Source organism: Mirounga leonina, unplaced genomic scaffold, assembly GCF_011800145.1.
Source record: "Mirounga leonina isolate KUSES-001 unplaced genomic scaffold, KU_Mleo_1.0 Mir_150, whole genome shotgun sequence".
In the NCBI taxonomy this organism is placed as follows: domain Eukaryota; kingdom Metazoa; phylum Chordata; class Mammalia; order Carnivora; family Phocidae; genus Mirounga; species Mirounga leonina.
In genome coordinates, this window is record NW_023270374.1 from 32,015,434 (window position 1) to 32,033,005 (window position 17,572).

General features: G+C 49.1%; 1 protein-coding gene across 5 annotated transcripts in view; it reads right to left on the reverse strand.

Moving 5' to 3' along the window:
* Positions 1-222: 222 nt before the first annotated feature.
* Positions 223-17,572, reverse strand: part of CHD6 (chromodomain helicase DNA binding protein 6) — a 195,950-nt gene continuing 178,600 nt past the window's right edge. For 4 of the 5 annotated variants that reach the window (XM_035006336.1, XM_035006335.1, XM_035006337.1 and 1 more), the window contains 6 exons: positions 15,057-15,208; positions 14,483-14,689; positions 12,876-13,328; positions 10,847-11,038; positions 9,480-9,599; positions 223-3,093 (listed from right to left, as the gene is read on the reverse strand). In XM_035006336.1, coding sequence (XP_034862227.1) covers positions 2,197-3,093; positions 9,480-9,599; positions 10,847-11,038; positions 12,876-13,328; positions 14,483-14,689; positions 15,057-15,208 — 2,021 coding nt within the window. In that variant the 3' untranslated portion in view covers positions 223-2,196. The remainder of the gene's footprint in view (positions 3,094-9,479; positions 9,600-10,846; positions 11,039-12,875; positions 13,329-14,482; positions 14,690-15,056; positions 15,209-17,572) is intronic. The other variant, XM_035006338.1, reaches the window with a different exon arrangement.

Genomic DNA, 17,572 nt, shown 5'->3' on the forward strand with positions numbered 1-17,572 from the left:
AGTTAACATACAGGTTCGGTAAGATATAACAAGGGATTTAGCATGCTGGTGGGTTTTTAAATCAAATCCATATTGAACCCTGTGACCTACTGGAGGTTCTAAGTGGAACCTGGGGAAAGCAGCTTTTCCATACAAAACAACAACGACGACAACAAAGGGAAACCCAGACTCTGCTGGATGTCTATAATACTCATTTGCAGTAAGGCTTTCAAGATACATGAATTTTTATAGCATTTGTATTTTAAGGATTTAGGGCAAATACATTTTTTTTCTACTTGATAAAAAGAAAATTAGTACTTAAAAGGTTCAAAAATATATCGATTGAGTGATTTTTTTTTTACATAAATAAATTATATTGATTTTTAGGATTTAACAGCTGAAAAAACCCTTTCTGCTTCCACTGGAGGCAAAACTGAACAAAATGTTAGTTAAATAGAGAGCAGCATTTCTAAGAAATCTGTTGTCAGCATTATAGACCATCTATGCTACAAAGATGTCATTAAATAGGATTTGCTCAATCACTGGATTCTTTCTTCATACTAATGCGATCAGTTACAGAATTTCTGATTTTTATCTCTGATTCATAACGCCAGGACTCCACTGTTTGAAAATACATCTGGACTGATTTTTTTTTTTTTTTTTTTCTGGTCACAATTTAACAGACTTCCTTGAGATGCTCATTTTAACATTTACATAATTTATAATCCCAAATGTATAAAAGACAATGACAAAAGCATCATAAATAAATAATGCAAACTGAAATAGTTATGTCAAACTTTTGGACCTTCTGATAAATTAGCAAAACGGTAACAGAAAAAGTAAAAAATACAGTAAATTGTGACAATACAAAGTGAAACTGGTACTAGTAACACTTCCAACATTTCCAACGGTCCTGCACAGCCCTGTGCCCCCAGAGTCCTGAACCATGAGCTTAATTCAAGTCTCAGAGTGTGAACTGTCGATAAAGAGTAAGACCCTCCGGAGGGAAGGAACACAAGTGGGAAGGGACAGAAAGTGGGATGAGGGCCCCTCAGGCAGGGGTTTCCCGAGTGAGGAAGAAGGGAAAATGATGTTAACTTGCAACTGTCTCGGCTAACGTGATTTGGAATCTGGGTCCAACTGCAAAATGGAAACCGAAGAGAGAAAAAAACAGAGAGGAGAAACAAACGTTCACAGTCGTTTTATAAAAGGTGGCGCACACATGTTCTGACAACCTCAAATAATTCTGACGAAGGGACTAGCAAGGTGTAAAAGTGTTGAGTGACGAGACTCTCCCAGGCTCCAGAAAGAGCCTTATTCTTGGTGAAGGGAAGCACAAGGTAAAAACCCGCTAGGGCCCTGGTAGCGGCCGGAGAGATTCTTGAGAACGAGGTGAGCAGATGGCAGCCGTGTGCTTATGAGCAGCGTGCGGCCCCACGGAGGGCGAGCCCCTCGCCCGCCCCCACTGCCGGCAGGAAATCCGGGTGTGTAAAGCTTTTTCAAACTGAGAGTGATCCTTTAACTTGGGGGAGAGAGCACACACATGTATAAAATAATGCCTAGTCAGTATTTCTTCTTGCTGCACGTGTCTGAAAAACCATGAGGGGGGATGTCCTGTTACTACCAGTAAGGTTTTGTTTTATAAAGAAATGAATATATATGCATTTTCAACCATTAGTTATATACTTCTGTCTATACTATTCATTTAGTCATCATGATAAAATAGGGAAATATTTGAACTAAAAAATATGCACCAGCACTTCCTTTTTCTGTGCTTTTTGGTTTCCCCATTACATGCTTCCCATTCAACACAGCTCATGGAAAGAAAGAGCTCCTCACGGTCTCTGTTCTTCGGCCCTTTAATGGTAAATCCCTAGACAGCTTTCTTTTGCCATTGTCCCTCCTCAAATAAGGGGGAAACTTGGAGAAGTGGGGGCGGGGCATGTCACCAAGTGCTGTATCAGCTACGGCTGCTGGAATGAACCACTGGGTAACAGAATGAGCATTTGGTGCCTCCTACACTGGGTCGACGACACTCAGCTAACGAAGTGGCAAGACCCTGCGACTATTAACATCTGTGACCACAGTTCTCAGAAAATTAGGTAGGTAATATTACTTATGGAAACACAGGTTCTTATGAAGGTGAAGTGAGGAAGTAACAAACCTTTATGGGATAAGAAACTTACAAGTCACAATCATTTCTTAAATGAAAAAGTTCTAATTGGTGTCACTGTTAGAGTCTTTGAGGCCCCCTTCCCTGGCCTGGGCTGCATGTTCTCTGTCTGGGGGCCCGGGGGTCCTGGATTCGGGGCAGTTCTGATCGCTGCCTGGCTCCTTTTCGGACCTGGGAGTGGGCTCGGGGTTGGGGTTCAGGCTGTCCCCTTTTGTTTTCTTCTTCTTCCTCTTCTGGCTCTCCAGACCTGTAACTTCCGAGTGTCTGGCCTGCTGCACTGCGGGCAGAGCCATGCCCATGCCAGGGGAGAGAAACATGGATGGGTAAATCAGTCCAGGAGACACTCCTGGGATGAGAAATGGGTTAAAAGCCACAGGACTACTGGTGGTTATTGCAGGTTCGGACTGATCAGAAAATGGACCAGGACCAGGCTTGTCTTCAGCCAATGTGTCCGACTTTACATCATGGCTACTTGGCTTGTCCTCTACAGTCTTTTCGGGCACCGATGGACCACTTTTTGTTGTGCTTGACAGAGGCGCTGGAGCGGTGGAGGTGCAGGCGGTCGCCATGGGCGCGTTGAGGAGGCCCCCGAGGCCAAACATCTGGGGCACCGCAGCCATTCCTGGCAGCACCATGGGCAGCATGCTCAGGGTGCTTCTGGACTCTTCCCCTGCGGGCACGGCAGCAAAGCCCGCCGGCAGCCCCACCAGGCCCGTGAGGGGGATGCCTGGCATGTTTCTCATGTTCTGGAGCCCTACCAGGTCCATCCCAGCGATCAGTCCGTTCATGAACAATGGCCCCATCCCCGAGGGAGAGTCCGCCGTGAGGGCAGGAGCCTTCAGGAGCTCGCTCCGAGGCCGCCGCCCCCTTCTGCGGGGGCCCGCATCTCGAAGAACAGGCTCGGCCAGGGTGTGATTGAACTTGTTTTCTGGGAGAAAGCCCTGAAAAAGGACAAAGAAACAGAAAAGGCTGAAGGTTACTGGATGGCGGGTGATGGGCTGGGGAGGAAGACCAGGCTTCTGCACTGGCCTGTCCTGTCCCGGCCACACGAAGGTCCCGAGTGGGGACCCCCTGCCTACCTGCCTTGCCGGCTCTCACCTGACCGTCTGAAGTCACTCTCTCAGAGGCCGAGAGCCACCAACCACCACATGCAGGCGGCATCGTCCTGGAGAAACTTGTCAGAGCGCTGGGAGCTAGAGCCCCGCTAAGGACACCCACGTCTTAGTTGAGACTTGTGGCTGTGCACCCTTGACCAAACCTCAAGGCACGGGAAGGTTTTCAACAGAAGCTGGGAGACAGGGCTTTGCAGCAGTGGGACCTGAATCTTGATCCTGACCCCATAACTAGCTATGGGACTTGGGCCCCATCAGTTAGCCTCTCAGAGCTCTGGTTGGAAAGGACAGGACACCTATCTGGCAGTTACCGAAAACGAAGTGTGCAAGACCTTACCCGGTCCACGGGAAGAAGTGCTCGCCAAAGGGAGGTTGGTAACTGTGCGCACCCCACTCCCTCTGGGTCCTAAGCTCCTGGAGGACAACCACTCAGACACCGAACAGGGTGTCTACTGCGCGCCGAGGGCACAAGGGCACTCCTGAATGGTGCCGGGGAAATGCATCACAGTAAGTGACGTGCTGGGTTCCCTTAAGGGAGATCACCTAGTTTTGCTCTCATCAGAGGGCTGTGTTGGGCCCGTTTTCCCGCCCGTCCCTTTCCCAGGGACGGGCCCCTGCACAGAAGCAGGAGGTGGGAGGGCCCAACAGGGCTAAGACCTCCAGGGCTAAGCGCCACGCGGCCTGAACTGTGACCGCGCCTGGGGCGCACGGCCGGGCTGGCACGCGGGTCACCGGCACTGCGCATGCGCACACTGCACCCCCGCCTCCTTGGACGGCTCGCTAGAGCCCGGGAGCCTGCCGCTTCCCCGGCATCAGTGAGCCGCAGGCCGCGGGGCGGAGGGAGTGCGCCAGCCTGGCAGTGGGCTTGCTGCAGCCTACTCGCTCCTTCCCTGGTGCCTGTGGCTCAGGAGCCCTGCGGGGCCACGAGGATGCACCAGCACAAGCTGGAGAGCCTGCTCCGCCAGAGCTTACCGCCTGCTTGCGGGGAGAGAACGAAACCACCGCTGCAATCACAATGTCTCTAACTCTGAATCTGCTTCCAAAATGGCATGAATAATCTATCAAATGTTTTCCCCAGAGAAAGGGCGTGACTTCTCTCGGGACCGTGCCCGAAAGCCCCGCCCCCTCTCCTTTCCGCGGCCTCCACTCCGCCCTGCTGTCATTCGGCTCATCAAGGAGGTGTGTGTCCACGGCGTCCGAGGCGCGCTATCCTAACACTGCTGTTGTGCACTCTCGGTCTTCTTTGTACAGAGGACCATAAAGAAAAAGCCCTTCCCTGTGGACCCCTGCAGTCCTCTCTCCTCCTCCTCCTCCCTGTTCCTGTTACAAAGCTGCTGTTAATTCTACCACCTTCCCTTTGATCACAGCAATGGTGAGGCCCAAGATGTTCAGAGTGGCCACGGGGGATCCATAACCCTGGGTTTGCACTGGGGATGCACGTCCCCATCGGGCTGGAATGTGGAAACGGGGACGGGCCCCTGCACAGAAGCAGGAGCTGGGAGGGCCCAGCAGTGAGGCTGCCGGCGCTGCTGACGCTGGAGCCCATGCTTCCCTACAGCTGCGTCTGCTGCCTTTTCAGGATTCTCCGCCGTTTGTATCAACGCCTTTCCTCCCTGCAAGTCTGGAGCAGGGAGCGGGGATGTGGCAAGACACAGCTGAGACTCCACCAGCTTACTCGGAGGCTCAGACGCAGGGACCCAGCTGCAGTCCTTAACGGAGCATACCTGGAGCCAGAAGGCAGGTGCAGGTCACACCAAGAGACTGCCGAAGGGCCAGAAAAACACTTTTATTAGGGCCGGAGTGCTAAAGGAGACAGGAAGTCAGGGAGTCCACAGATACTTAAGGGCTGAGACTGGCAGCCAAGCCTGAGAACAGGTAAGAGTTGGCTCTTCACACCCTTCCTAAGTACTCCCACTTTGGACTTTAATCCAGGAGCTCTGGCATCTCCATTCAGCTCACGGCCTCTCTTCTTCCTGTTAAAGAAGTCTAATCCCTAGAATCCAACACATCTCTGCTCAAAGGGGCAGCGGTAGGATGGGGCTGGTGGGTAACATGGGTTCAGGCTCTCTGTGAGCACACGTGGGGTGGCAGCTGGGGAGGGAAGCATGGGGCCCACGCTCGTGGCAGCCTGGGCAGTATGGGAAACTGGCGACCGGTGGCCATCACAGAGCGGGGGTGGGGAAAGGAACAGCAGCGGCAGCAACGACAGCACCACTCAATGTGCTTTTACCCTGGGTCAGGCAGATGCCAAGGGCTCCATCTGCATTATCTCAATTAGCGATCCCACCAACCCCATGGAGTCAGTACAACCATCACAGCCATTTTATAAAGAATTTAAAGATTTGTAGACACGTGAAAAACGAGTATCTGAATGTTCCCAAGTCCCCAAGAATTATGTCATTTTTGAAGCTCTCTATCTGTCCTTCAATGTTCTAAAGAATATTCAAGAAAAACCAGATCATGGGCAAAAAGCTTTATGATGGTCGACTCTAAGAAAACTCTTCTCAAAAAGCCTTGGTTTAGAATAGCAGACTGGGGGGACATGTGATTCTGTCATGTTTTGTGCCCATTCTTTCTCACAAAGTGAGAGGAGGAGGGATCTGCCCCGGGGCACAGCTGCGCAGGGAAGAGCAGACACTGTCGCACCACACCACATGGGATGGCGCCTGCTCTTCGCGGGACAGCCGCTCACTCTGGCTCTGGGGATGATCACTTCGGGAGAACTTCCTGCCTGGTTCCTATTTCTGAAGAGAGAGTAGGGCTTGATGGACTGGGGCCAGATTAAAAGCGGAACTTCTGATGCGCACCACCTCAGCCCAGGGCCCCAGCCAGGGGAGCCCCAACAGGACCACTGGGCTTTTCCAACACCTCTTCCCTGTAGCCCACCCACAGCCAAGAGCCAGGGAAAGGTGCCGAGGTGTGTCTTTTTCCTTTATACCCACAAAGTTCCTTCATAACTCTCTAGTGGGGAGGGTGTGTTTAGAAGTCTTTCTGTTGGGAAGCAAACCCAGGGCTTGATGAACAATGCCTCTATCTTCTTTTCAAACATCTTGCTATAAATCAGATGTTCTTTAAAATACTTTGAGTTCATCAGGGCATCTAGGGCTAAATTGCTCATCAAGACCAGCCTGCATCCCGCAGGAATCTTTGACATATTCCTCAGGTATCAGGACGTCCAGAAGCATCCCTTTCCTGCCCTTATTGTGAGCCTCTGATGTAGAGTGCTGAGCCCTCTCAGAACCGGGAACCTGCCAAGGAGGCATTCAGATTGGAAGAGCAGCAGCAGAAAGGTCTCGGGGGTAAAGGGAACAGCTCCTCATCTACAGCAACACCAAGAGGGGTGCTGGCAGAGGAAGTCGGATCTTACCACTTCCTGTGGGAGCAAGAGTCCCTCTAGCCGCTCAGCTGCTGCCCACCCCATCAGGTGCCCCTCCCAGCAGCTCAGCGACCACACACAGCGGCCAAGTTGGGATTTGGCAGCTCTCCCTCCTGGTAATTATACCCTGAGAGCAAACCTGCTTCCTCTTCCAGGGGAAGCCTGGGGAGAGGGCAAGGAGAGCAAGGAAAAGGAGAGTCAGATGTTAAGCAACACTGGAGGCAAATCTGCTTTTCCAGATGATTACATGGGCATTCCAACTCAAGAAGACATCTTCACCAACACAGGGTAGCATTTATTCCAAAGCCTATGGATTCCAGCTCTCAAACTTAACTCCTGGACAGAGGTAGAGAAGAAGGTGCTGACCAAAACTTCCCTACTCTTCCTAGGAAGGCTAGGAGATTTAGCCAACAAACATTCACTGAGTGAAGAGAGACCTAACAACCAAAGGAGGAGGTGTGTGTGGTAATGAAGTCAAAATTCCTAAACACAAAATAAAACAAAAACTAGCTTTTCTAAAAGACATTTTTTCGGGGGTGCCTGAGTGGCTCAGTCCGTTGAGCATCTGCCTTTGGCTTGGGTCATGATCCTGGAGTCCCAGGATTGAGCCCCATGTCAGGCTTGGAGCTGCTTCTCCCTCTGCTCCTCCCCTCTTCTCAAGCTCTCTCTGTCACTCGCTCACTCTCTCAAATAAATGAATAAAATCTTAAAAAAAAAAAGACATTTTTGGGACAACTGGGGAAATCTGAATGTGGACTAAATATTAAATATTGTTAATATTCCCATGTGTGATAATGGTAATAGTTATGTAGGAAAATATTCTTAGGAGGCACACACTGAAGTATTTAGGGGTGACGGGTCATCTCTGCAAGTTACTGTCCAACAGCTCAACAAGAAACAAACAAAAAACCTACACACACATCTATGAAACAAATGTAACTTCCATCCACATGTGCACGTGCCCACACACATCTCACGAGCGACCACTATGTACTGGCCGTCCTGGAAGCTGAGTCCCACAGCCTCACTCTAGCCCGTGGAGCTCACCCAGCTGAGCCACAGCACATGCAGCAGAAGGGGCTGAGGGAAGGAAGAGGTTTCTTGATCTGAATCTGTTTCCAGAAGCGGGGTGGGGGGGTGGGGGGGTGTCTCCGTGGGAGAACAAGCGGAGCATACCCGAGAGGGCTCCTGTCCCAGCAGGAGCTGTGGGAGACGGGTCCTCCTGGAATCAAGCAGAGTGTTGCGGTCTGGGCCGTGCTGGCTCTTCCCCACTGGGGAGGCCGGGCAGCCCTGAGGACCAGGTGGACAAGGGCTTCCTCATCTTGCCTTACTGCAGGACGAGGGCCTCCGAGGCAGGGACTGTGTTTATTTAACAAAGGAGGGAAAGTGCATCTCTGGTAAAAGGCTGGCTTGCAAGAACAGCTTAGAAATGGGTTTTCTGGCAAGGGATCAGTGTCTATAGGAAAGTGAACATTAATTTCCAGAGAACATGAGGGAAATTGTTAGACATGTAGGAAGGAGGAGGAAACCATGTGGTTTTTCTGACATGTCTCTACAGCAAGAGCTCAGAGGCTACAACAAAGCAAGGACCGGAGTCTCTCCTGGATGACTTTTACGTGACAGCGTGTGCGGAAACGCGGGGAGAAGGTGGGGAGACGGCCTGAGGGCTGGAGAAAGTGAGTCGGGCTAAGGACGACAGCTGCATCAGTGTGCACAGCATAAGCAGGTCTAGGAAAAGGGGTGGCAGAGACACTCTCTGACAACAAAGCCAGAGAGGGGCAAAAGGGCAGCTTTTCCAGTGTGATGAGCTTCCTAACAAACAGCCAACCTTGGGACGGGGTCCCGGCCCCATTCCTGGAGTGGCTGTGGTGGGGGGTGGGGATGAGGGAGAGCAGTTTTGTCTGCAGAGCCGCTAGAACAATCCACTAGGCGACAACATCAGTCACAGACTCCTTGAAAACATTAACTTTCTTCTGCAAAAGGAGCAAATGACTAGGGTGGGTGGTCTTCTGGAGCTGAAAAAGAAATCACATCCAGGCAGTCCCACCAAGAGGGGGATTCACACCCAAGGAAATCTGCAGCTGGCAGAGCCTCGAAGAGAAGGCATTCAGGAAAGCCTGTGCATTTAGGGGGGCAACCCGAGAAGAACAGATGCCCACGAGGCTCTTCAGAGGCTCCCTGTTTGGGGAGGACGCACTTTTAGGAGGTTAAAAGCACATTTACGTATAATTTGCCCAAGCCTGACACATTTTCAGGTTGAAATGTTATTACTGCCCCCTAGAGGTTATGACTTTTCTATTCCAAATCTGTCCTCCTCTGTGAACTATAATTAACTCAGATGCGTTGGACTACAACTATTTCACAGATGTCTTTTGAAGTCTCTTCCAGGCTCAGGATTCTATATGAGGAGAAGGGCGGTGCTTGGTGTCAGCTGTTTTTCATTGCCAGTGAGGATGGGACTAGGAGGAAATGTCTTAAATGGAAATTTCCAATAATGACATTTGTTAACTCTAGAAACAGACTCCTGATAGGGGTTCAGGTATATTTCCCTGAACTCTCTACACTGCAATGGGATGGGGGGTGGGCGGCGGATATCAGGTTTTGGAAATGGTTTAAGTACAAATTTAAACCAAAAGTTCTGGTGGTAAAGGTTGAAAACAAATGACTACGGGAAGTCCTACTGCTGCTCGAGGCCCCAGTACCAGTTAATGCTCCTTATCAACTTCCCGTGCTGGCCTCTGTCATCTGAGAAGACATAGTCTGGCTCCCCACTTCCCAGCTGGAGCTTTCCCTGAGTCTGCAAGGCTTGGCTTCACTGGGACACGTCCCTCTTCCTTACCCTTAGTCCTGGCTCCTTGGGGACAGCGGGAACCCTCTCTTCCCCACTCAGGGAGTTGACGTCTAATTTTCCAGGTTCCTTACAGCGTGGCCTCCTCTGCTTTGGTTTGTCTGAAAAATTCTAGGAGGCAAATGGAAACCAACATTACAAAACATCCTGTCACAGATTCTTCTGATGAGGGTGGTGCTTTTCAGCTAGTTCTGCTCTTCTCTCATTTTTTTTTTTTTTAAGATTTTATTTATTTGTTTGTTTATTTATTTATTTATTTATTTGAGAGAGAGAGAGAATGAGAGAGAGCAAGCACATGAGAGGGGGGAGGGTCAGAGGGAGAAGCAGACTCCCTGCCGAGCAAGGAGCCCGATGCGGGACTCGATCCAGGGACTCCAGGATCATGACCTGAGCCAAAGGCAGTCGCTTAACCAACTGAGCCACCCAGGCACCCTTGCTCTTCTCTCATTAATGGCCCTCCGTACAGGACCCCGTCAGGTTAGGTTGACGAAGGACAGTGCTACTGGGCCCTGACCTAGGTTTTCTTTAAACAATGGCATTCCTGCAGCAAGCTAGAGAACAGGTTGTGTGGGCCCCTTGGGTCAGACTGGAGCTGGCCCAGCGGTCTCTCAGTGTACTGCTTACTCCCTGGCCTTCTTCTCCTCCTCATTCCCCAGATTCTCTCTCTGCTGCTACCTATCTGGCGGGCTTTGTCTCTCTTTGGAGGGTATGCATCTGTGAATGCGTTCTCCTCCTCCTCTTCTGAGCTCTCTACCTCCACATCTTATTAGTTAGATGTACCCAGGACAAAGATGGTGGTGGGGTAGGTGAGCACATGAGAAAAGAAACACCAAGAAGAGACATCAGTGCTGAGAGCCCTCTTCTACAGATTTCTAATCTGAAGGATCTCGGGCAAAGGCAGTAAGAGGACTTGAAGGAAGAGTTGCAAAGGTGTAACTCAAACTAAGAACAGACACCCTTCCCTACAAAGTGGTAATGTATTAACTTGGAAAGAATACACAGAACACATGCCCGAAGTGGTAGTGTTTATGCAAACTAAAGATTTCTCTGTGCACTTAGGACCTTGTGTGGTAATTCGGGGGGGGGGGGGGGTAAGGGGGCTGAGCTTAGGAAAGTCCTGCCCTCATAAGATTTTACACAACTTGGCACCGCATTCTGACATGGCTGTGATTTCTGTTACTAGAAAACTTCATCACAATTTAAACTTAAAGACAAAAACCCAAACTTGAAAATGATGTTCTCCGTTGATGCAGATCTCTGTCAAATTTCCTGGCCTCCCCGAGCACGCTCCTTAGCAAACACAGCGGCAAGTCAGCAGGAAGGAAATGGCAGTGGCAGGCAGCACGGACAATACTTACTGCTCCCAAACCGGGAACCTCTAAGGAGTAGTCGGCCTGCTGCCTCAGCCAGTCAAGCAGACTCTTGCTGGGAATGGCTTTCTCCGCCTGGCTGCCGGCTGCTGGGGCTGGCTCGGGGGCCGAAGTGGCAGCCACTGGCCCTTCAGGGTGTGAGGTGTTCGGGGGGGCCTGCCCTGGGTCTTCATGGACTTCCTGGACGAAAGAGAAACAAGTATGTGCAGTTAAGCATGACAGAATGAAAACCAGTTTCTGAAAGGAAAACATATTCTCTGTATCTTCCCATCCGTTTCCACCTGAGTATTACTATGCTGGGGTACTTGAGTAAGAATCCTTCACACTAGGGGCGCCTGGGTAGCTCAGTCGTTAAGTGTCTGCCTTCGGCTCAGGTCGTGATCCCAGGGTCCTGGGATCAAGCCCTGCATCCGGCTCCCTGCTCTACAGGAAGCCTGCTTCTCCCTCTCCCACTCCCCCCGCTTGTGTTCCCTCTCTCGCTTTGTTTCTGTCAAATAAATAAATAAAATCTTTAAAAAATAAAGAATCCTTCACACTACTGACCCACACATGGGCTCCTGCATGTGTTGGCGTTCCCTCTACCTGATGCTCCTCTCCCCTTCTTGTCTACTTGGTGACCTTTAATTCCATCTTGTCTGCTCAAGTTGTGTTACCTCCTTTGTCACCGTCACGGACAGTTCCAGGCCACTCCACTCCCTGCACACCGCACCCCCCCCGCCCCGTTCACAGATTTTCCAACACCAGGAAATGCCACACTGCGATATACTTACCTGTCGCTCCCTCTATAGGTGGAATGCCTGTCTTACTCATCTCTGTATTCCCAATGCCTATGACAGGGTCTACAAAGTACAATGTGGTGCTAAATAAATGTCTGCATAATACATTTTTAAAAATACTCTATGATCACTATGGAGAAACTATGGCTTTGCACTTCTAAAAAACGAGACAACTGTCTTAAAAGCTTGCAGGATTGGGAAGGGAAAGAACCTGTCACTTCAGCCTCCCAAATTATATAGGAAGTCTAAGAGGAAGACAAAACTTTTAAAATATACCAAACAACAGAGCTTAATAATAAAGCTCTTAGGTGCCAGCGAACAAAGTCTTTGGTTTGGTTCCCTGACCTGCCACTTTACTGGATAATCTTGGGCAAATTATTCAATGCTTATTAGCCTCAGTTTCCTCATCTATAAAATTGGAGTCATAACAACACCTTCACAGAGTTGTGAAGATCAAATAGGACAGTCACACTAAAACCTGAACACAGTGCCTGGCACATGTCAAGCACTCATGAATACTGGTTATTATTATTCCTTTTAAAATAAGAAAACATGAAATGTGATTCCTGTTTTGGAGCTTGAAATTCAATAAATGAGAAAAAACAAAACACAAAGGGAAGTCAGCTGTCTTTGACACATGAAGCAAAGTCTAAGGGGATCTCTCTTGGCCAGGCATACAGCTTCTAACCTTGTCTGTTGTTTACAATGATCTCCTCTGGGTTGAGGGCGTCTTGGCATGATGCTGGTGAAGCCCTCTGGGGGAGATGCTACAGGCCCACTTCATAGGGGAGCACAGTGAGGCACGGTGGCATGCCCCATGTAGCCCAGAAGGTCAAGTCGTAGAGCCAGGATCAACATTCAGGATCCTGACCCCTGTTCCTTCTCCTGAACCCCAGCTCCCGGAAAACCCACTAACCCCAAGTACCACTGCCACAAACCCAACCTGCTGCTTTGCTTTACTCAATCACCAGCAGCTCTTCTGAAACACTGGAGAGTCTGGGCTGTTTGTATTTGGCAAGACCCCTGGCTCATATCTTTAGGTTGCATGCAGGTGAAGGGCCTGTAATGGATTAAACTTGTTTCTAGAAAAGACTGAGGGCAACTTATAACAAGAGAAACTAAGTAGGACATTTGAAATAGGGATAAAAGAGCCACAGATTAAAAAATCGTGTGTCTGAGGAAAGGTTTATTACTCAGAGTGGAAAGGTCAGGGTTTTTACCTAATGGTCTCATATACCCACCAAGATTCCTGCCTGAAGTGTCTGCTCCTTCAAAAAGATGAGGTCCATCCCTCCTTCAACATGTTTCCGTCTCCCCCTCCGCCTCCTTGTGGCAGCGTCATCTCTTCTGAGGCTTCCATTGACAATCTGTCCCGTCACTGGATGGATCAGGCCAGCTTGCAGAATCCCAGACAAGTCCATGCCAAGAGCTCCTTGAAGTGAACCGATAGCCCCGATCTTAGGGGTGCTGGCGCTCACTGGGAAAGGAGACGTGGCTCCCGGGGACCCCTCTGATGTGCAGGAGAGATCTATTGCGGATTCCCCGTGCCAGCCATTGAGGACGATGGGGGGGTGCCCGTGGGTAGCAGAGAACTGTTCTAGGCTCCGGGCCTTTGCATCCCTCTCCACCTCAAACTCGTAGGGACGTCTGTGCTTCTGGTCATCCTTTGTGAATACTGGAGCCAGGAAGGTCTCCTGCAAACACACACATGGAGGTTTGAATGCCACTTTTATGGCTGAATGGCAGCTCCTTCTCCAGCCCGGACTTCCTCGGGCCTGGCAGGATTCCTAATCAATTCTTAGACGTTTTTCCACTCAAGCCTTCTCAAACTTTAGCACCAAATAACCTGGATAGTTTGTTTTTTAAAAGATTTTATTTATTTGAGAGAGGGGAAGAGCATGAGTGATGGGCAGGCAGAGGTAGAGGGAGAAGCAGGCTCCCCGCTGAGTGGGGAGCCCGATGTGGGGCTCCATCCCGGGACCCTGGGATCATGACCTGAGCCGAAGGCAGATGCTTAACCGATTGAGCCACCCAGGTGCCTCACCTGCATAGCTTCTTAAAATGTCAATCCCACTTCAGTGGGCTTGAGACTGTGTGCCTAACAGATTTCCAGGTGCTGCTAACGCTGCTGGTCCAGGAAGTACCCCTGGAGTTGCAAGACCGTAATCCAGGGAATCAACCTCAGATGTACATCAGAATCCATTGGAAAAATTAAAAAAAGGCAGTGTGCTAACAATGTACCTCAAATTAAACTTGAGTTATAAGCCTGAGTTTATAAAACCCATTCCCTGATTTCCCTAATTTCTATCAGCTGCCATCATTCTCACGGTCTTCCAAGTACGGAACACACTGATCCATTCACGCCTCCCTCTCCTAGTATGTTTATTAGTCATCAGGTCATGCCTGCCAACATCTGCCCCTTTCCCTTTGTTTGTACCCACTCTGGCACTAACCTGGTCTAGGACCTCATCTCTTCATCAGATCCCCACTTGGCCTCCCAGCCTCTGGCCCTCTTCTTTCTCGACCCTCCTCTCCCAAGAACCTGCCCACCAGCCCAGCCGAGCTGTAAAACCCTGCTTTCATCATGCACTTCCCTGCTCCAAAATTTTAGTAGCTCCCTGCTGCCTACGGGATAAAATCTAAGTTCTTCAATTAATACCAGTGACTTTACAGAAAGAAAAGAAAAGAAAAGAAAAAAACCAAAGAGAAAAACCAAAAGCCCAAAGAGAGAAAAAAGGAAAAAACCCTATCCATTCAGTAAGTATTTGCTGAATGAAATGACTCAACTGCGAAGTGCAAAGCATCGTTCACTGCTCGTGTCACAGCGACGCGGCGCTCAGGGCCTCACCTTCTGGATCGGGGCCACCAATGCTGCACCCCCGCTGAAGCCGAGTTCGGTCGCTTCTGGCTCCGAGAGGCTCCCCCGAGAACAAGTACTGCTGCTTAACGCCGGCGGGGGCAGGGTGCCCGAGGGCTCGTACCGCGGGCCGGACGGCCACTTCCCCTTTAACACCACGTGGCAGATATTATCCAGGCGGTTGATTATCACGCGATCCTACAAAAAAGACCAAACGCTCAGAGGAGTAAGCACCGAGCTACCCAAATTCTCAAAGTCCCTAGAGACCAAATGTCACGTTTTCTAACCAGAAGGAGTTGATTAGAAAAAAAAGCACTCAGATGTACTCACTTTACAAGTCTTAAAATAAGTTCTGTGCTCTGGACAATGAAAACTAAAATTAAAGCCACGGTGCTTTAAATACGAAGACAGTTTTATCTTATGGTCGAGTGTGTATTTCTTTAATGTTCATATGTGACATTACTAACACCTTTTCAAGATATTAGACATTTCTCTGAGCTTATACTCAGAAATACTCTACAAGCTGAGAATGCTTTGGGTAGAGAATGCATGCTCTGGGGAGTACCTTTGGCCACTCGGAGAAGGAAAAGAGGGTCTTCTCCTGGAGCAGCTGAGCAATGGTGGGAGCCCGAGCCTCCTGCAGGTCATCCCCAAGGTCTCCTGCAATGCCTGATGTCGAGCTTTTGCTCTCCTCTTCAGAATATTTCCCTGGGTAATCTGTAAAGAAGGCTTTAAAAAATTAATCCGGTACTTGGGAGACAGTAATGATCTGAATGATTAAGACACCTGATCTGTCTTTTCAAAAAATTAGCCCATTCTGTGCTAACTTATTTGAAATTGAACATTAATTAGCATGCTATTTCCAGAAGAACCCTATCAGTTAAGCCATAAATGCAGATCCTTTCTCTAGGGCTATCCATGCAAGTCATGTGATAATTCAGCATCCACACACCAACAAAAACAACAAAAGAAAAGAGGAGATTGTCCTGTGTATCCAAGATTGAGAGCAGAATGAGCACCGAGAGGCTTGTAAATGTGGCGTAGCTGACAAGAGGAAATTGAACATTATAATACTAATACATCTGAAGGCAGTCTTTGAAACGTAACACAGCAAGATGCTGATGTTAATGACGATGGATGAGAAGTCCTGAAACTTACAACAAAGGTAAAATAGACCTGCTTCATGTCAAAAATGATGCCAAGAAACCTAGAACATTTAGATTACTTCATTAATGGAAAGAAATGGAAATGCAACTCATTCTTTTATGTTTCACTGGTGAAAGTTTATTATCAATGTGAAACGGATCTTTAAAGACCCACTTACCGGTAAGGGAGGGAATGACAGGGAATGAACACAGGGTAGCAAAACGTCCAGTGCAGGAAAAGTGGTGAGCCTCTTTTCTTGTGAAATGACAAGGAATGTCGATCCTTTGAAATGTGGAGATTTCACTTGTGACTGTGCACCAAGTCTAGGAGCTGCAGGGACCTCTCACCATGAACAGGACCTTGCTAGGTCAGTGGATTCAAGGATATACAAGACAGATGTGGCCCTGACCCTCAGACTCTTAACGGTTTCATGGGGGAAAGACAGTCAAGAAAACAGTAATAATAAATGAATATAACTAGAGGGGCGCCTGGGTGGCTCAGTCGTTAAGCGTCTGCCTTCGGTTCAGGTCATGATCCCAGGGTCCTGGGATGGAGCCCCGCATCGGGCTCCCTGCTCTGCGGGAAGCCAGCTTCTCCCTCTCCCACTCCCCCTGCTTGTGTTCCCTCTCTCACTGTCTCTCTCTGTCAAAAAATAAATAAAATCTTAAAAAAAAAAAATTACAACTATAAACAGTGGCAAGTGCTATAAAAAGAAACAAGCTGCCATGATAGGGAGTAAGAGCTGGTGGAAGGGAGGGCTTCTCGAAGGAGAGAACACCAAGAAGAGGAGGACGATGGTTACTCTGGACGTGCTGAGGAACTAAAGAGACACTTCCAGGGGGAAAGTACAAAGATGAGGGTATAGGGTAGAATCATTTAGGTAATGCTGAATTCTGTAGGTCATGATAGAAAATTCGAATTTTACTCTATATCCGGTGGGGAGCATCACTGAAAGGTTTCAAGCAGAGAGGCTGGATTTGAGTTTTAAGAAAAAGTAATGATGTGTGAGAGAAAACCCCGGACAAAGAGCCAGGAGATCTGGGGGCCTGCCCTGACAGCTGTACCAATTACTGCTCCTTGACGGCAGACTTCCAGGTGCAGAAACAGACCAACCCCTCTGCCCCACCTGTTCCATGTCTCCTGTGTGTGGAGGACCCCCTCTGAGGTCTGCAAAAGCATTCTGAAAAGCGCTGGCACAAGGGGCCCGCCCATGAGTGCGTGCGCCACTCACCGAAGCTCAGCAAGCTGACACTGCGCAGGGCATTGATGGACAGATGTTCCTCCTCTAAGCCATATTCTTCTACACTCTGCACTCATTTCACTGCCTGGACTTCCACAGACTATTTGGTGATTTTCCCCACAACAAGGCTCAAAAAACAACGTGGGTTTCATAATCTAACACACGGCAATGATCCTTTGTGGCCTAGGCTGAGGATGGACAAGGTCAGAGATGGGCTCGCCCTGGGTCAGCTGGGGCTACAAGTCGATTAAACTACTTTCAGTAGCCTCTCTGTCACTATCCTAGCTAGTGTGTAAATTTTAACTTGAGTTTGGAACCCGTCTCAAGGGAGTCACTAATCACAATGACTGAAAACAAAGGTGAGGGAGCTTACAATAAAAGGGAAGCTAGATCATGCAGGGAAGCTTAGCTAAGCTCCCCTCCCTCTTTCCCTCTGTGATATAAAAGTCACTGTTGCAGAAGGAGAAGGCTGTGTCTGTCTACATCCCTGAGTACCTCACCCAGCATTAGGCCAGACACACAAACAGGGATTTTGTCTTTTGTGGGGTTTTTGAGACAATAACAAGGATAAATAGAATGATTTTTGTTCATTCTAAAATGCCCTCTTGGGTCTGAAGAAGTAAACACAACAGTAAAAAAGTTAAAAACCATTTCTTGTTGCTCAGAATCTCCAATCAAGGTATTTATATCCCTTC